At 47.3% G+C, this 20,082-nt stretch overlaps 1 protein-coding gene across 1 annotated transcript in view; it reads left to right on the top strand.

Moving 5' to 3' along the window:
- The window catches only part of Pla1a (phospholipase A1 member A), a 35,478-nt gene extending 15,396 nt beyond the window's left edge, over positions 1 to 20,082 (top strand). Inside the window, exons 2-11 of the mRNA XM_052740677.1 lie at positions 416 to 617; positions 2,211 to 2,388; positions 2,830 to 2,938; positions 3,361 to 3,462; positions 5,599 to 5,688; positions 8,277 to 8,444; positions 10,912 to 11,001; positions 15,470 to 15,578; positions 18,918 to 19,082; positions 19,654 to 20,082. Coding sequence (XP_052596637.1) covers positions 416 to 617; positions 2,211 to 2,388; positions 2,830 to 2,938; positions 3,361 to 3,462; positions 5,599 to 5,688; positions 8,277 to 8,444; positions 10,912 to 11,001; positions 15,470 to 15,578; positions 18,918 to 19,082; positions 19,654 to 19,738 — 1,298 coding nt within the window. The 3' untranslated portion in view covers positions 19,739 to 20,082. The remainder of the gene's footprint in view (positions 1 to 415; positions 618 to 2,210; positions 2,389 to 2,829; positions 2,939 to 3,360; positions 3,463 to 5,598; positions 5,689 to 8,276; positions 8,445 to 10,911; positions 11,002 to 15,469; positions 15,579 to 18,917; positions 19,083 to 19,653) is intronic.

Raw genomic sequence — 20,082 nt, 5'->3', positions numbered from 1 at the left:
TCCAGGTGGCAGAATGACATGTGTGTGCCACACACTTGGGTGGCCTCCACTTCTTAAAAACCCACTGTACCTCTCAATACTGTCATCTTGGGGACAGAATAGGTTGGGGGGAGTGGAATACCACAATTATACTCAAGCCATAGTGCTTACTGAGGGGACATACTGTTCTTCTTTGAAAGGACTTAGTTCTGTCAAAGGTGGTGACACACATCTATAATCCTAGTATTCAGGAAGCCGAGGCAAGGAGCTCATGGATTTGAGGCCCATGTGGAGTCCTGTAAGAAGATCGGGTCTCAGAAAACCATCAGGGCTAGTGCTGCAGTTCAGTGGTAGAGTACTTGCCTAACTAACATGGTCCTTCTAAAAAGAGATGGCCGCGCATGCTCTGAGTGTTCTTTTGCTTTGTTTCCTCTAGGGAATGTACCTCCTACCGCCCAGCCAAAGTGCACTGACTTCCAGAATGCCAACCTCCTCCGAGGCACCAACCTCAAAGTCCAGTTTCTCCTCTTTACCCCTTCCGATCCCAGCTGTGGGCAGCTAGTAGAAAGAAGCAGTGACATCCAAAACTCTAAGTTCAATGTCAGCCTGGGAACCAAACTAATTATTCATGGATTCAGGTGAGAGCTAAGCAACCAATAGTTAAGAACCAAAGAGACCATAATGCCATGGGAAGATTGTGGGGAGCCTGAGGAGGCATGGATTTACTGCCCGTCACATGTTCCATCGCTCACGTCCTTTAAGGTGTCTCATGTGAACTCTGCACACATTATGTTCCCCATTCTTTCTAGCACAACATTAATCCTCTACCCAGTCTTTATGACCCTGGAAAAGCCATTCCAGTTTCCACATCTGGATTAAAGAGGGGGATATAGGAATAGTCTCCATGGTTCTTGGGCAAAAAGCTGTGCTGTTATCCCCCAAAGTGTGGTTGTACAGCATGATTCATCTTGGAAAATGAGGTCACAGGTTTTACGCACTCACTTGAGGATAACAACATGGTACTTTTTGCCCAGGGTTTTGTTTCCTCTTTTTTTTTTTTCTTCGATTTTTTCCATGATTTTTTTTGACTGGAGAAACTTTTGTGTATGGTTCTACTTCCATCATACCCAGGGGTTAGCATTTCTCAGGAGCCTGATAGTTCTGCAGTTTCTGGTACCCTACTGTCCAATTCAATCACAACTCTTCCTTCAAACATATTTTCCTCCAAAGCCCACTGGCAAGGCAAAAACAAAAACAAACAAAAAAACAAACAAAAAAACAAACAAACCCAGAGACAGTTTCTGAGAAGAAAGGGAGAAAGAGACTGCAGGGCATATAGAGTTGGGGTAACCATTGAAGAGGTGCTCCCCACTTCTTCACATCTGGCCCCTCTCTGCTCCAGGGCCCCAGTCACATCTGCCTTGAGTTGTCACTTTCCATTCTTTTCCCAAAGTCATTTCTTTAACAAGTCTTATATTCAGTCACTATCCCTGGTAGAGTGTGTGTCTCCAGCCCGGTCATGGCTGATGGAACCAGAGCATTCATCAGGCCGCTCTGCTCTTAACCTCAGGGATCACTTTCCAAAGTGCATGCCCCATCTCTACTCCTGTCTCCTTGTTTGTGAGCATGCTCACAGTGTCCCACAACAGGAGCTGGAGTGTCTTGCCACACTGTTAGGAAATCTTTCTGAAAATTTCCTAACATTATCTTCCTGGAAAAGTCTTAAACTGTAGGTTCTAGACAGACAGGGACTTGTCTTTATTTCTTGGAAATCCCCCAGCATACCCTTAAACCCATAGGTACTCAATTAAACATGCTGTGAATGAATGGAAGGGCACGTGGATGAATGAAAGCCTCCTCAAGGAAAGAACCTATCATTTAGAATGAGAATTTAGACTGCATGTTTTAACTCTAAGTACAGAACTATCTTTCAAATAGTCCAGAGGCAGAGCAGTGAAGACAGTCTACAGAGCTTTGTACAAAGGGGTAGACTGAAGGGAAGTGTGGGTACAATCTGCCCTGAGTTCTCCATTCTGCCTGGAACAAGAGGCACTTTCAGATAATTCACATGAAGATTCCACATATACTGGTGACTCTGGAATGATGTTGCCCCTCGGCACTGTGTGACTGGCTGTTCTCAGTCTTGACTTCTCTAGTTTGGGGACTAATTGGGGTTTCTGTCAACGGCTATCAGTTTGGCAATGCTCCTCTGTATTTTGACCCACGTCTAGGGCATTAGGAACAAAGCCTTCTTGGATCGACAAGTTCATTCACACTCTCCTGCGGGCAACAGATGCCAATGTGATTGCAGTGGACTGGGTTTATGGCTCTACAGGCGTCTACCTCTTTGCTGTGGAGAATGTGGTCAAGTTGAGCCTGGAGATCTCTCGCTTCCTCAGAAAACTTCTGGTAGGTCAGGAAAGGTTTGGGATAGTTTTGGGCAGGACACAGCAGCCAGAAAGAAAAGGATCCCCCTTGAGATTAGGGGCAGGAGCAGAGCCACCCAGGGAGCTGGTTTTCATCTTAAATCTGGAGCTAGATTCTTGGGGTGCTGACAGGCAGGGCACTGAACCTCCCCCAAGGTCCTCAGGCCTCCATAAAGCATGTCACTGGACAATAAATAGTTTGCTGACCCTGCAAAATTTAGTAGTCTCTCCCAAGAAATGACATGGTCATTGTGTACTTGGAAGTGAGGGAACTGGGGGGGTGCAGAGCCCAGCCCAGAAAGAGGAACAGTGATTGGTGGATGAGAGGTCTTTCCTTGTTCTGAAGCATGTGGGCAGGTGCATGGTGCCCAAGGCCTTTGTTTCAGCCCAAGTGGAACCCACCGTCTACCATTGCCCATTCCAGGAGCTGGGTGTGTCGGAGTCCTCAATCCACATCATTGGTGTTAGTCTAGGGGCTCATGTTGGAGGCATGGTCGGACAATTGTACAAAGGCCAGTTGGGACGGATCACAGGTAAAAAAAAAATCCTCTCTATCTTTCCTCTCAGCTGTTACAGACAGAGGGAGCTTTCTTCAGAGACTCTTCTGAAGTGAACGGAGGGAATGTTGAGCCCACATCCTTCTGTCTCATAGAATCCTCCAGAGAGGCCCTGTGGGATGAAACCAGTTGTCACTGGTTTTTCCAAATTGATATTATTGTTGTTATGTTCATTTTAGAGCCAGAAACCTGGGCCATGGAGAGGGTACCACAGCAGACAACAGAGTATGGGGTTTCCTGGGTAAAGTGGTCCTGGGCTGCTTCTCCCAACCCTTGGTCCTGGATGGAGGATTCTATGAGCTGAACTGGAGGGACTGCTGGGGAGGGCAAAGTGTAGATCCATGGTGTTTCTGGGAGGTGAGAGGAAAAAGGATCCTAACAGCGGTCTGTCTTTATAGGGCTAGATCCTGCTGGACCAGAGTACACCAGAGCCAGCCTGGAGGAACGCTTGGATGCTGGAGATGCCCTCTTTGTGGAGGCCATCCACACAGACACTGACTGTGAGCTGGAATGAAATACCTGGGATGAGGGAGAGCACATGGGTAGGGTTTAGGGCGCACCTAGTGGTGTGGCCCTGGCCAAAGAGCCCCTGTTCCTGGCAGAGCCTCTGTTAAACAGTGAGGAATTTATCGGGATGATTTTGAAGGTCTCCTCTAGCTTTGAGATCATCTTTGGCTGTCATTGTCCTTGTTTTGACCATGGAGATTAGTAGTTTTATTGTAAGCTACCAGTGGGCCAGAGGACTCTCACTCATGGACCAAAATTGTTTGTTTGGTAATCTCACTGATTCAACCCCAAACCCTGTGCTGATGGGCATTGCTGTCTGGATCACATATGGGGAAATCATGTTGCTTTTTTAGGCTGTATGTGTCTGGCCCCTGAGGATGGGGGCATTCCACTCCCCAGACATGCAGGCCAGTGAGGATTTTCCTTTTCCCCAGAGGACAAGCCCAGTCCCGGGTCAGGAGAGAGAATCCCCTTCCAATAGTCACACACACAGGAAAGTCCACCTCAGTCCACCTTGTCTTTCTGACCACCTAGGAAAGGATTAGACAATCATCTTTGTTTCTACAAGAAATGAGATGTCCCTATGGTGTGCACTGTGCTCAGTGTATTGCAATGAACAAGAGAAACAATGTCAGTTTTAGACCAAAAGGGCTTACCATTCAAGGGAGAGAGACGTCTATGTCGCATCCCTTTAGGTCAAAAGCCTTTCAGCATCCAAAGCACACAAGGCATGAAGAAGCCCGTGCAGCCATATTGTCCAACCCCTGTTCCTACCTTCTGCACAGATATATACCCAGATCCCTCAACACTTCCTCTATTAGGAGTTTATCTTGCCCATGACCAAGGCAAGTCCTTTACTTAAGAGTAGTCACGTTCATGGAGACAGAAATGCAATGATGAGTAACAGAGAATGAGGGAGGAGAAATGAGGAGCTGGCACTTAGTATACAGTGTCAGTTTGGAAGAGTGACGCTTAGGCAATAAAGGGTGGCAATGACTTCTCAATATAAATGTAGACAATCAGTAAAGGCACTGAGCTGTCTACTTAAAAATTAAGATGGTAGCCAGGCGGTGGTGGAACACACCTTTAATCCCAGTACTCGGGAGGAAAAGGCAGGCGATCTCTGTGAGTTTGAGGCCAGCCTGGTCTACAGAGCGAGATCCAGGACAGGCACTAAAACTACACAGAGAAACCCTGTCTCGAAAAACAAAAAACAAACAAACAAAAAAAACAATTAAGATGGTAACTTTTTGCTATGTGTCTTATATGATAAAAATTGAACCATTGTTTTCATATTAAAAAAAACCCCAAATTTTAAAAATGAAGTAGAACTCTTCTGTCCCCAAACTTACTAAATATGTTTCATGTTAGATTCATAGTTCCCTGGCTTAGGTCTCTTTGGCCTTTTGAACTTGGAGCCTCTTCTGTATGGGACTGAAAACAATAATTCTGCTTATTCAATCAATATTTACTAAGCAAGGTAGCTAGTCCTGAGAATACAGTAATGAGCAGGGACATGAAGTTCGGCATCTGTTCATTTATTCACCCAATAACTACTTATTAGTCACTCACTGTGAGCCGGGTATTGTGGTAGGTAGGTGTCAAGGACTCAGAAAAACAACAAAAAGGTCAGGAAAATACCTGAAGGCTTCATTCAAGGAAACAGACCCAATTCCAGACTGTCCTTATCACATGCATGTGGTCATGATATGCTGTGTAAGAAAGGGTGTTGACAGAGGGTAACTTCAGAGGGGGTCTTCTTCAACAGGATTATTGAGTAGCATTTGTGCAGTAGACAAGGCTCAGTGGAGAAGAGTGAATCAGGCTTGGGAAGAGAGCTAGGAGAAGAAGATGGACAAAGTAAGGCCTAGATGTGGACCGGTGCTTGACTTGTTTTAGAAACAGGAAAGAGGACCATGTGGTTCAAATGTGATGGAAAAGGAAGACTGATTTTATTGGGGAAATCTGGGGATCCTATAAACTGTAGTGTGCTTCCTCTCAGCGTGGTTTGCCTTGTGAAGTGGCCCAACCCATTGGAGTGAGGAAGACCCTGACTCCCAACCACCCTGACGCAGGACCAGGAAAGTATGCTCTGAAGCACGAAGCTAACAGGGTTCTGCCCCTTTCAGATTTGGGTATCCGGATTCCTGTGGGACATGTGGACTACTTTGTCAATGGAGGTCAAGACCAGCCTGGATGTCCCACGATTTTTCAAGCAGGTCAGCAAGCCAGGGAGAGTTAGTATTTACCTGCTCCACAAACTGAAATTCACCATATCTTCACTCTGAGCAGCCAGTGTGGGTCACATGGTGTCTTCCTGATGATGCCCTCTATGTTCTACAGTGTCTTAGCATGTGCTAGTTATTTTTGGAGCCCATGAATTCCGGAGAGTTGTCTCTGCTCCTGGAAGCTGGCCTCACATTTGTGATGTCATCCCATTTTATGTTAGGCTCTGCCATGATCTAACGTCAATCGGGACAATAACCTCTATTCCTTCCTGAGACCTAATCTGTGGCAAGGCCCCAGCAGCTTCAGAATGGAACTGTGGCAGAAGTAAGCCATCAGACCAGAGATGCGTGGCCGAAGGCTCACTGCTCAAAACTGTACAGCTCTTTTTTTCTCTCTTCCTTCCTTCCTTCCTTCCTTCCTTCCTTCCTTCCTTCCTTCCTTCCTTCCTTCCTTCCTTCCTTCTTTCTTTCCTTCTTTCTTTCCTTCTTTCTTTCTTTCTTTCTTTCTTTCTTTCTTTCTTCTTTCTTTCTTTCTTTCTTTCTTTCTTTCTTTCTTTCTTTCTTTCTTTCTTTCTTTCTTTCTTTTTCTGTTTGTTTTGAGACAGTCCTGACTGTCCTGGAACTCGCTCTGTAGACCTGACTGCCCTCAGAACTCACAGAGATCCTCCTGCCTGTGCCTCCCAAGTTCTGGGATTAAAGGTGTGCTCTGCTATACCCAGACTCCAAAATTATCTTAAAGATAATTTTTTAACATATTCTCTCCTAAATATATTCTTCTGGAATTCTCATTTTGAAAATATTTAACATGTATTTTAAATTATAAGTGATTTAAATAACAAATATATTTAATATGTTTTAAATAATACTAAATCTGTCAAAAGCTAAGCACCAAAGAGTGTTCAGCTTTATATTTTGCTTACAACTAAAATCAATATATTGGCATTTCATTTGGAATATTAAATGCGGATTTCTGTATATTTGTAGTAGTCTCTTACTTCACCAAATTCTTAATATTTTAAGGATTTTTGTTTTGTTTGCTTTTTGAGGCAATATCTCATGCTATAGTCCAAGCTAACCTCAAACTCCCAGCTGTCCTCCTGCCTCAGCCTCCTGCACCATCACACCTGACTCCATTTTAGTGATTCTTTTGACAGTTTTATCAAATAAGTACTTTTTTTTATTTTTGCCAGATTTACTGGTTTTTCAAAAATGTGCTTCTTAGAAAACTTTAATAACATGTCAGATCAGGAGGGGTGGTTTGGTTTCACTGATTTTAGAATCTCTCAGTGGCATTTTAGTTAGCTACTTCTCATTTCTTTATAGTGCAGTTTGAGAAGGAGGCAGCTAGCCTGTCTCAGTTCCCTGGTAATGCTAAGAGGAGCGTGGCGGTAGAAAACCTCCAGACCACAGGAGAAAGGACTGTGAACACAGTTTATCCTTAATTGTCAGTCCAAGAGAGTATGTGGTGTAGCGGGGGCCAAGTGGCCCCAAAATGCTGTAGCTGCGCCTTGCTCTTTACCTTTTAACTCCAGCCTTATGTGGATTGTGTGTGTATGTGTGCATGTGTAAATGTGTGCGTGTGTGCATGCGTGCATGCGTGCGTGCGTGTGTGTGTGTGTGTGTTGCATGCACCAGAGTGGTTGTAACTTTTAAACAGTAAATACCAGGGCTGGGGAGATGGCTCAGCGATAGAGAGCACTGGCTGCTCTTCCAAAGGACCCGGGTTCAATTCCCTGCACCCACATGGCAACTCACAACTGTCTAATTCCAAGATCTGACATCTGCACACGGACATACATGCAGGCAAGACACCAATGCACATAAAATAAAAATCATAGTAAATAACCACCATAAAATCAAGTTGGAGTAATTGGGATACTTGGAAAGCTCTTTAGATCAGTTACTAGACTGGGTAAGTTACAGCACATATAATTCAAAAGACTTGTCATGAATGGCTGCTGACTCTAGGCCAGGGGTTCTCAACATGTGGGTCGTGCCCCCTTGGAAGTTGAACAACCCTTTCACAGGGGTCATTGAAGACCATCAGAAATATCAGATGTTTACATTATGATGCTTAACAGTAGCAAAATTGCAGTTATGAAGTAAGCAAAAAAATAATTTTATGGTTGGGGGTCACTACAAAGTGAGGAGAAACTGTATTAAAGGGTCATAGCCTTAGGAAGGCTGAGAACCACTGCTCTAGACTATCTCTTTGCTGGGTAGGAAAACTGTTTGGTGGGTGTTGATGGAAAAGACAGACAAGCAGAGAGACTACCATCTTGGCTGTGGGTACCCCCAGCTCTGCATGCTCCCTCTTTACCAGAGCGTTTGCCTGATCACGTAAGACACGATCTCAAATCAAGCAACTGTCTCGGCTGGCAAAGCTTCTCGGGAAAATTAAAAGCGAAAGAGAGACTGAGGTACCCATGTCCGTTAATGTTGCTAAGGTGTGGCTCAGGGGACAGCTGTCTATTCATAGGCTTCTACGCTATAAAACCCAGGAGAGTTATAGTGAGCGGCAGGGAGAGAGTTCCCGCCCGTCTGGACTGAAACCTTGATGTGGTTTTTATCCCTCTCAGGTTACAGTTACCTGATCTGCGATCACATGAGGGCTGTCCATCTCTACATCAGCGCTCTGGAGAACACCTGCCCACTGATGGCCTTTCCCTGCGCCAGCTACAAGGCCTTCCTGGCTGGAGACTGTCTGGATTGTTTTAACCCATTCCTGCTCTCCTGTCCGAGGATTGGTAAGACCTCATTCCCCTGGCTTCCCTTGGCAATGTAGGGGAGTTCAAGGACTAACCATTCGCTACCTCTTTGGGTTTTTAAATAGCTTAGAATTAAAAAAAAACTAATTTTTTTTCCTAGCACTTCACATACAGTGCTGTATTGACATCATTTTCATCCCTTCCTCTCCCGACTCCAATGCCTCCTGCTCCCTCTCCATCTCAAGGTCAAGATCTCTTCTTCTATAATTATTATTGTCAAACACACACACACACACACACACACACACACACACACACACACACACACACACACATATGCACGCACCAATCCATCTAGTGCTGTTCTCACGTACACACATTTAGGACTGACCACTCAGGATTGGATAACCTATCAGGTTCATCCTTGGAGAAGAATGATTCTCTCTTTCTCGGCATTGACTGCCTGTAGTTCTTTATCCAGGGTTGGGGCCTTGTGAGATTTCCCTAGCTTGTTGGCATGTTGGCAGGTGCTGTGATTGTGCTCACCCGGTTTAGACACCACGTTGTCAGAGCACCTCTGACCAAGAGTCTGTCCATCTGGGAAAAGAACTAGCCTACCAAGTGCTCAGCCCGCTCTCACCCAGAAGATGACAATTGGTGTTGGTTGTCCGCCCCCATCACCTTTTATGTGCTCCCCGATGGCAGGCTGGCTCTGTGTGTATACCTGGTAGGGACTCCCCAGAGCTGCACACAGGCCATCTTTAGAAGTGGGAGATTGTGGTGGCCACGTGACATCTGGGATAGGGGTGGTGACTCGTTGCTGGGCAGCTCAAGGGTGTTTCTGCATGATCCAGGCCAGTCTGGGGAAAACACTCTAGGGAGACTGAGGGATCAGACTCCTGTTTCCACAGTGTTCCACTCCCCACCATCCCTGGCTGCCACTCAGAACACAGCAGCTCGTCGCTGCTCATATGGTGACATGGTACCAGCTTGACAAAATGTGAAAGGCAGATAGTGCCCCATAACAACCTACACTGGCATTGTTTCCTCCTCCATGGACAAATGTCTGGCCTCCCTACAGAGGTGATGGATGAAGCTGCTTCCCACTGTCTGGCCAGTGTAAAATAAATTGCTAAACGGTCTTATTAATAAGAAAAAAACTCGGAGCCAGAAATGGGGGTTAAATATGAGAGATCAGCCGGGCGGTGGTGGCGCACGCCTTTAATCCCAGCACTCGGGAGGCAGAGCCAGGCGGATCTCTGTGAGTTCGAGGCCAGCCTGGGCTACCAAGTGAGTTCCAGGACAGGCGCAAAGCTACACAGAGAAACCCTGTCTCGAAAAACCAAAAAAAAAAAAAAAAAAAAAAAAAAGAGAGATCAGAGGAATAGAGCAAGCCACAGCCAACCTCACCTTACCAACCCTCAGCCTCCAGAGAGACCTACTGTATACCCAGGCCTATATATGCCTTGCTGTGCCCTGCCATCTCACTTCCTCTCTCTGCCCAGCTACATCACTTCCTCTTCCTGCCCAGCTCTGTCACTTCCTGTCTGTCTGTACAGACCTCCAGACCTTTATGGTTAACTAGTGTTGGAATTAAAGGCGTGTGCCACCATGCCTGGCTCTGTTCCCAGTGTGGCCTTGAACTCACAGAGATCGGGATGGATCTTTGCCTCCCAAATGCTAGGATTAAGGGTGTGTGCTACCATTGCCTGACTTCTATGCTTACTATAGTGGCTGACTTTTTCCTCTGTTCCTCAGATAAGCTTTATTGGGGTGCACAGATAAAATATCACCACAACCCAGCTTTTCTCTCTGCTCTCCCTCACACTGAACCTCAGAGATGCTGGCCACATACCCTTCCAAGTGTGTTATCCAAGGTTCTTCACCCTGCGGGTCCTTGTCCTCACTCTGATCTCATCTCTGAGCACATTCTATCCGACTGTCACCTTCCAGTCTTCAGAGCAACAGGATGCAGGTGCCATTAAAGCAACCATGATATGATTTGGTTTGCAAGTTAGACACAAAACATTGCGTTTCTTACAATGATCTACCAAGAATGGGTCAAATGAGGGCAGTGAGATGGCCCGGCAGCCAGCTTCTCGCCATCAAAACCTGAATTTCACCCCCAGGATCCACACGGTGGAATCAAAGAATTGACTTCCTACCCATAAGCTGTTCCCTGACCTCCACATGCGTGTTATAGCATCCAAGTGTCCCCTGGTGCCCCCAACACCCCCACAAAACAAACAAACAAATACATTTTAAAAGAAAACAAACGGATGTGGGGAATGACCCGAAGAATGCACTTCCTGTCAACTTTCATGTTTACACCCCACTGAACTTCGATTGGCTCTCGGGACTCATCACGTAGCATGAGCCCGAACACACGTGCAGTCAAGTATCTGCGGAACATAGGATGCATAAGTGAGTCCACCCTTGACTGGGGACTCTGGGTCCTAGAAATGGCCTTCTCAGAACTGTGCCATCTTGGCTTCTTTATTTCCAGGGCTGGCGGAGCAAGGTGGTGTCAAGATTGAGCCGCTCCCCAAGGAAGTGAGAGTGTATCTCATGACTATGTCCAGTGCCCCGTACTGTGGTGAGTTGGAAGGAAATAGGTATAGCTGTGCTGGTGGGAGGCTGGGGATGTCCAGGCTTACCAATTGAGTTGCATCTAGCCCAGCGTAGGAGTCTAGATGGGAGGTGGTGGGTTTGGGCAGAGATATCCTGGGAGGTCATCTCAGGCAGAACCAGAACTGTGAGAATACATCCAAGCAGTATCATTACAGTGAGGACTCAAGACTCAAGAGCATCTCTCTGATGGCATAGTCACCCTCCTTGCTCCCCTCATTGGAATTTGTGCCCAGTTGGTTATGACAGCTCACGCCTTTGATCCTAGCACTCAGAATGCAAGGACAGGAGACTCTCTGAGTCTGAAGCCAGCCTGGTCTGCAGAGTGAGTTCCAGGACAGCCAGGGCTACACAGAGAGAGCCTGTCTTGAAATGACGGAAAGGAAGAAAGGAAGGAAGGAAGAAGGGGAGGGAAGGAGGGAGGAGAGAGGGAGGGAGAGAGGGAGAGAGGAAGGAAGGTAGGTGTTTGTCTCCCTCCTAGGGGTACCCCTGACTCTGGGATACCTGACTCAGGCCATCCTTTATACTTCTCTCCCCCTCCTGGTGCCCACACCACATACCTCTCACTCTAGCAGAGCCTCCTGGGTCAGAACCCAGGGGTTCATGACCTTTGCCACCTTCTCCTCTGTAAACACAATCCCGCTGTTCATAGATACTGCTCCCTGCATTTCTTTGAAGCTAAGATGCCAATGATTATAAAGGATGCAACATTAGCCGGGTGGTGGTGGCACACGCCTTTAATCCCAGCACTCGGGAGGCAGAGCCAGGCGGATCTCTGTGAGTTCGAGGCCAGCCTGGGCTACCAAGTGAGTCCCAGGAAAGGCGCAAAGCTACACAGAGAAACCCTGTCTCGAAAAACAAAAACAAAAACAAAAACAAAAACAAAAACAAAAAAAAAAGGATGCAACATTAAAGTAAAAGTTAGTCTTGGAATCCGTGAAACCATTAGACACCAAGCCAGCACTCTTCCCATAATTCTTAGCTTCACTGGGGTGACTCTATTTCCTGGCTTGCGTTCATCTTCTTGGGGCCCTCCTGTCTGCTCTACGATGTTGGCAGGACCAAAAACATGCCAGCTTGGATGATGAATTATAAAGTCACCTTAATTTGAGCTGATTTTCTCATCAGCTTGTGTTGCATTGTGGGAGAGATCTTTGTGGCCACAGCCTTCCATTTACTGGACAGGCCCAGTGATTTGGAGCTCAGAGCTCAGACTCCGTGGCCACACAGACCTGGATTTGAATCTCAGCTTCTCTGCTTTCCAATTGAGTAATTAAGAGCAAGTTACTTCACCTTTCTGAAACCCAATATCCTGCTGTGGGAAATGGGAACAATAATAGCACCCATTCGCAAGAATCAACTGTGAGGATAAAATAGGGGAGAGGAAGTCAGCGGCGTGGTGACTCAGAGCCAGGTATCCGATCGTTCCCTTCCCTTAGGCAGAGAATTTGAGACCTAGATGGGGATGTTTTGAGTTTCGTGGATGTGGCTATGTCTGAAGAACAAAGCGGTCTCAGTCACAGGTGGAATTTTCATGAGGTTCTGAGAGCCAGTGCCTGAGGCACACAGCTGGGTGAGGAAATCAGGATTCCACATCTGGTCTTCTGACCCTTTTCCATGTCACCTCATGCCACCATACCCGATTCCTGGTTCCTTCTTGTCACTCTCCTGGCAGTAGTGCCGTCAGAGGTCAGCAGGAAGGCTGCGGGTGTGTGGTGGCAGAGACAGTACTTCTGAGCCCAGATGTCCTGGCTTCTCATTCCAGTCAGGGCAAGTTGGCAGCAACCTCAGCAAGCTCCTCTGTGTCTGTGTGGCTAAGAATACACTGGGTAGGGAAGCCTGGGGGAGCTTGGAGCTTCTGAGGGTTTGAAAGGTCCCTGCTGAGGCAGGGTCACAAGAGCATTTCTGGTTTCATGTTTGGTGCGAACTCTTTCCCATAGACCCGCAGAAACACGTTCCTATCCATTCAAACACCACAGAGGGACACAGGAAACCAGCCAGTGTGAAAACCCACTTGCTCCCAAACTCTGAGCCTTTCTTTCTAAGGACAGATACAGGGTACCATCCTTTCCCTAGGCGAAGGCTGTTTAACTAGGCTTCATTGGGGCCAGGGGGTGGGGGGGGTGGGGGGCAGCTCCAGCTCTCTAGACACTCTCAGGCCATCATGGCGCTGGACGGCCATGCTCAGCACTCTTAGCCTGTTTCTACCTCAGCACTGCTCTTTGGAATGGTCCCCCTCCCCGCACTGCTTCAAGGGCTGATCATCTACCAAATAATGAGTTTAAAAGCAATATTAATTTCCTCTTGTAGAACAGCTTTTCACTTCCTCCACTCTTCACCATCGTCAGGTAAAGGAACCGAGAAACAAAGAGGTTGAGTGATTTAGACAAGATGGCGCGGCTTGTCAGCATCGGGGCCTGGCCTTAAGTTTGTGCCTTCTGACTGCCCACCCAGGGCTCAGTGTGCCACCAGTTGAATCATCTTCCTGTGCCGTTTTCATTTTCCTGGCGATTCCCACTCACCCAGCAGCAGCCCCGGCTCTCCCTGGGTTTCGAGGGCAGTGTAGAGAAAAGAGAAACAACCTTAAGAAACCGTCTCAACAAACATAGAAAGAGATGACATACACTATATGTTAAACTCAACCCAAGGAATCACATTCCCGAAGGTCTCAGAAATCATCTAACGTTTTCTACTCCTATTCAGAAACCTTACCCATCCCAGAGCAATTCACACCCCACAGTAGTCAACTGACAGACAGAAGCCACGTGACACTGAATGTTTTTCTCTTTGGAGGGGACAGGATGGCAGGTTCCTTTGTCTCATGAGTTCTTAGCATGTTGGCAGCTGTCAATGAGTCTGTTTCTAAGCCCACTGGACTCAAATGGATCACACGACTTTTCTAAGTTAAGCCTCGGTACCTGCATCCATTGGCAGTTTCCCCAACAGTCAGACGGCAAAAGTACACACAGGTGAGGGAGGAGTGAAGGATGATTACACCTCTAACTGTGTTCCCATCACGAAAGGAGCCAGGGCAAACAGTGGAGACCAAAGTGACGGCAAAATGCTACGAGGTGCCTCTACCCCTTAATAAAGAGAGAGAGAATGTGTTAGTGACATTGTAATCCTTCCTTACCCACCCTCCCTTATCAGACAGTCAGCAGCTCCTTATTACTTCGTGTCACCATGAGCCAAGATGTTGATGACACTCACCTTGAGAGCCCTAGCCTCTATGCTGCTCAAGGGAGGGTCAGGGTAACAGCCACCAACGCTGTATGTGCGAGAGGAAGAGGGATGCTGCTTTTTGTTCCATGAGTTGTTTATTTGGTGTATGTCCCTGTTTGTTTATGCTATTGTAATAAAATATCCAAGACTGGGAAACTTACAGAGAACAGAAGTCTACTTTCTCAGCCTTCGGAAACTAGGAAGGTCAAGATGTTGCTGTTTGGTGTCTGAGGGCTGTTCTCTGCTTCCAGGATGGCATCTTGCTGCTGTCACATAATAGAGGGTAGAAGGGCCAAAAGGTCCCTAGTAGGTCCTTCCTCTTCCGTCCCTCGTATGAGGTACTGATCTACTCAGGAAGGCTCTGGGGTGCTCACTGAACCTGACAGGCTAGCAACACACCAGTGAGATCTGGGGACCTGCCTGTTTCCACACGCCCTCCCTCGCAGCAGTGGGGTTTCCGGCCAGTGCTGCCACACCCAGCTTTTTGCATGGGTGCTGAGGGTCCAAATGCAGGTCCTCATGCTTTCACATCAAGCACTTGGCCATCTCCCCAGGGACGAAGTTTAAGTATGACTTTGAGAGGGGTTATGGGCATTCAAACAATAGCAGTATTCAAACAATATGATGCTTCCTCTTTGATAGTCTCAAGATTACATTACCGCCATCAAGATGGGTTGGTGGGTAAACTCGACTATCGCCAAGCACGATAATCTAAGTTTGTTCCCTGAGACCCAGATGGAGGAAAGGGAGAACCAATTACTGCAAATTGTCTTCTGATTTCCACATGTACCACATGGCACACACACACACACACACACACACACACACACACACACACACACAAAGTAAACTCAAGTGTAATTTTAAAAACATTATGTCACCGCAATAAGGTCACCGAACAGGGAGGCCTGAACTGCTCTTGCATGACAAGCAATAATAAAAATTAAGGCTTTCTGAATGTCCTCCAGGCAAGGACACTGTCCTCAGGACTTTGCATACATTGATCCACTCAGTCCTCACTTCGGCCTGTGGGATAACTACTTCCACTTTAGGAATTTTGCACTGGAGGAAGCAAGCAGGGGACCCCTGGTAACAAGAAGCCCGTGCCTCCTGCAGTGCCTTGGAGGTAGAGAATCCCAGCCTCGCCACTGTGGGACTTTCCCCTCTGGCACCTGTGCCGTCTGCCAAGCCTTTGCTGTTCTTCGGTTTCCTAGTGCATCACAGCCTCGTGGAGTTTAATTTGAAGGAGAAGAGGAAAAAGGACACCATCGTCGAGGTCACCTTCCTTAGCAACAATATTACTTCCTCGGTCAAGATCACCATGTACGTAAGTGTCCCAAATGGCTGAGCCCCTCTTTCAAGTGTGTTTACGCCCAGGTCAGGCACAGTGTGAGTGCTAAAGGCTGGCCTAGCCCACCAAGCTGGAGACAGTGCCCACTATAGATCTCCTCCCAGATACAGACCGCACATTTGGGATCCGAACCACCCTAAGTGCAGTGTATTCAGAGGCGGACAAGCAAGGCTAGTGGGCAGCGCCAAAGGTGATGAGCCTGTAGTAATCCCGTTCTGAGTCGGAAACGGTGCTCAGGGATTAGGTAGAATTGTATTAGGGATATCAATGAAGGAGAGACTCAGCCACGATCTCTGCAGGGATGACCAGGGCCTGAGGAGCCGCTCCATGTTGGAGGAGGAGCGGAACTGGGTCTGAATGGAACCCAAGGCAGAGGCCAGTTAAAGTATGAGGTTAGAGCCGGAAGGGGTGGCTACAGTGAGTGAAACCAGAGCCTGTCATTTCCGTTCCTTTTGGAGGCAGATTTGGCTCTGGGGAGGTGGTGGGACCAGACTTGGATCCAGAGAGCAAAGAATTACAGATTCAGGGGGCTACAAGCCTGGCAGGGGATGCCAAGTCTGGAACAAGGGTCTATGTTTCTCTAAAAAGCAACCAAAAAGTTAGTCACAAGCCAGCAGTAAACAGTCTATCATGTATCACTGATTCTGTTAAGGTCCAGTCAGGAAAACAGCTGATGCAGAGGAGACCCTGTAAGGGATGTGACAGAGTAAGCGAATTACAACTGTCCTGGGAAAGCTGAGGGAGATGGGAGGCAGGGGAGAGCTTACCACAGTAGGGGTAAACTGGCAAAGCCAGAGGACTGCCTCCCACCGAACCTGACCACAGCAGAGGCTGCTGGGCAGGAGCCGGAACCCCACTGGAAGTATCACCCTTGCCCAAGCCCTGCCCAAGCCAGAGGCCCTCAGAGGCCTGTGCCCACTTTCCTGGGTCAGCCTTTGCCAGAATCTGCTGTGGAAGCTGCTGCAGACAAAGGTTTGCAGAGTGAACGGAACGCAAACGGGGACATGATCAGTGAACGGAACGCAACCGGGGAAATGATCAGTGCACACTCCTTTAAACATTCCCTGGTCCACTGTACAGAAGCTACTAGAGGACACGGTCGATGCCTAAGTGGCTCCGAGGATGTAACAAGAGAACATTTGCAGGAGTGAGCTGGACAACGGGTTCGTGAGAAACATAGGTGTGCCTGAAAGAGAAGCCAAGGTGTGGGATCTGGGACAAGAAAAGGCTGGAGAGACAAATCAGGCTTGGAAGGACAAACTAGAGATCGTTTCTGTTCTGAGAGGAGCTCAGGGAGCCCTTGGGCATTTTAAACAGAGGAGAGTGACCACTCTGGGCTCTGGGTGGGGAACATTCTCAGGCTGCCCTGCTGAACTGCGCTATGAGAGAAGACAAGTTCCACCAGGAAGAGATCCTTACTCCTGAGCTCCCCAACATCCTGCCACTGGACGGTGGTCTATCTGAAAATACGGGCCCCTCTGGGTCGCACTGCCACATGAATCTGCAGGTACTCACAGCAGCTTGTGGATTTCGGGGGGGGGGGGATCCAGCGAGCTGAGGACTTTCCACTGTGTGTGTTCCAAGCTGTGTTGCTTCCAGAATGGTTTCCCATAGTCTCTCCAGCCAGCGGGTAGATGAATGGATTCTAGCAGAGTCATGGCACCAACATGTTGGGTCTTCTAGAGGGACTTAAAAACACTGCCCCCTCCCACCAGTCACTGGAGACTCTGGGCACAGTGGACCTCACAGGCGGTTAGCCTTCACCCCCAAAGGAAGATGCAGGACTCTTGAAGAAAGACACGGAATGCAATTGCTTTAGCCTTCATTTACTATTTTTTAATTAAAATATCAGAAATCAGAAGGATGAATGCCGGGAAGAAGTGTGTTCTTTCCCAACTTCCTATTGTTTTTGTGGAACCCCAAGATTTCCTTTTATGTGGAGAATTTACCTAGGCCCAGCCACCCACACAAAGCATCTTTCATATTCCTTTTAATTTACAAGGCCTTTGAAATAAGCAGTTTCTTTCTTTCTTATTTATTTATTTATCTATTTATTTATCTATTTATTTATTTATTTATTTTGGTTTTTTGAGACAGGGTTTCCCTGTGTAGCTTTGCGCCTTTTCCTGGATCTCGCTCTGTAGACCAGGCTGACCTCGAACTCACAAAGATCCACCTGCCTCTGCCTCCCGAGTGCTGGGATTAAAGGCGTGCGCCACCACCGCCCGGCTATTTTGTTTTTTTGAGACAGGGTTTCTCTGTGTAGTTTTGGCGCCTGTCCTGGATCTTGCTCTGTAGACCAGGCTGGCCTCAAACTCACAGAGATCTGCCTGGCTCTGCCTCCCGAGTGCTGGGATTCAAGGCATGGGCCACCACTGACCAGCTAAGCAGTTTCTTAAAGGAAGAAAATCTGTTTTTTGTTTTTTTCTGACGTATTATAAAACACTCTGATCAGGGGCAGCTTTTATATACCTAAACAGACTCTTGATGCAAAACGAGGAAACAAATTGTATGCCTAGTTCTGGGTGATAAAAATACACCAAGAAAGGCCGGGCGGTGGTGGCGCACGCCTTTAATCCCAGCACTCGGGAGGCAGAGCCAGGCGGATCTCTGTGAGTTCGAGGCCAGCCTGGTCTCCAAAGCGAGTTCCAGGAAAGGCGCAAAGCTACACAGAGAAACCCTGTCTCGAAAAAAAAAAAAAAAAAAAAAAAACCAAAAAAAAAAAAAAATACACCAAGAAGAACTATCACTCTGTAAACGGGAAAGAAGCAGGAAACTGGGCTGGCGAAGCAGGACCCAACCTACTATGAAATGGAGAAGTAGCTGTACCCTGTTCCATTCCTTCTTTCTCAGATTCCCCCACTGCCTCCGAGGCCAGGAGGGAAGGACACACCCACCGTCCACTGCCCAGGTCCCAGACAACCAGTTCTTCCCATAGTACAACTGAATTAAGCATCTTTCTTTGAGAAAGAGCTGTTTCAGAACAGCTCTTGAACTTGAGTGACCTCGATAGACAGCAAAGGAATCACACGTGAAGTCCCTTAAATAAACATTTATTGACTTTCCAATCATTAAAAAAAAAAAAAAAAAAAAACAAAAAAAACAAGTATTTACTGGGTCGTGTTCAAAACTGTTCTTCTATGGTCAGAGGGACCAGTGAGGGCTACACAGAATGCTGTGTCTCCATCTTCAAGGAGCTAGTGCCTCTGTGCATGAGAGTCAACCAGGTTTGCCAGCAGAGCCCCTTGGAACAAGGAGGAAGTGAAATGCAGAGCCGCGGTGACTCATCCCCTCCCCCCCTTTCCTTTCAGACCTAGACAGCAACTGGAAGGGAGAGGAGTCATTGCCCACCCCACCCCCCAGTGCCAGATAAACCAAGTGAGGCTCAAATTCCACGTTCCTAGCAGGGTTTGGAAAAAAGACAGGACTACCATTGCTGGGACTTTCTGTACCGCCCCTCTGCCGGTCAATGACAGGTGAGTCATAGAACCCATCCCCGGGCAGGCATCCCCACACCACCACCAAGTCCAGTTCTGGACCTTAGGGATGTTGTTGGGTGAAACTCACCCTCACTACAGTGATAGCCATCTTCGAAGAGGAGTTGACTGAGACCCTGGGTTTTCCTGGATCTTCTGTAGGGTCATATTGAGTTGAGAGTTTTAGGAAGGAAGCCAGAGAAGCTAGTCTTAATTCTCCTCCTTACTTTAGTACATGAAACTTTTACATCTGCTTTATGCATTTGGTTTGAGTTAAGATTGTATCAGAACATTTATCATGGTGTACTTCTCCTGCCTCAGCCTCTACTTCAAATGTGCCATTGGCCACACTCTTGGGTGTGGGGTGTAGACTCTTTCCTCTGGATTGAGTAGGCATTTCAATGATTAGCCTTACCACCTTATGATTAGCACACTGAGGACAGGAACAGTCTCTATTGTAGGAAAGCACAGGCCTCTTCCACTAGACATGAGGGGACAGGAAAAGCCATACAACTTCGAGCTCTTTCTTCTGGTCACCAAGAAGCTGTCTGCTGTTGCTCTTCACATACAGTAAGAAGACAGTCTGCATACCTGAGCCAGTGAATCTGCAAGCAAGCATGCCTGTTTTTCAGGACCTGAAAATAGCCTGTGGGTAGACCCAGCCGACACAGAGGCACTGGCCTGGATTTTTTTTTTTTTTTAGGGCAGTGTGGGAAGAGATTTGTTTGTGGGCACCTTATTCCACTCCATTCCTACTAAGGGGGAAGGTCAAATTCTTGGTGGTTTTCCCTGTAAGTAGTTAATATGGAGGGTACAGATGACTCATCTTGCAGAACTTGATCTCCATCACCAACTTACAAAGCTTTGCATAGATCCCATTTCAGCTTCCCTGTTTCTACACAATTGCAGTTGTCTCACATCCTTAAGTATGTATGCTTAGGATTCAACAGAAAATATACACAGAGAAATGTTTTAAATAAACTATCATGGAATATCTGAA

The sequence above is a fragment of the Peromyscus californicus genome, unplaced genomic scaffold (genome assembly GCF_007827085.1).
Source record: "Peromyscus californicus insignis strain IS unplaced genomic scaffold, ASM782708v3 Scaffold_16__1_contigs__length_79575227, whole genome shotgun sequence".
In the NCBI taxonomy this organism is placed as follows: Eukaryota; Metazoa; Chordata; class Mammalia; order Rodentia; family Cricetidae; genus Peromyscus; species Peromyscus californicus.
Note: the sequence above shows the minus strand (reverse complement) of the source record. Positions and strands in the feature narration are given on the sequence as shown.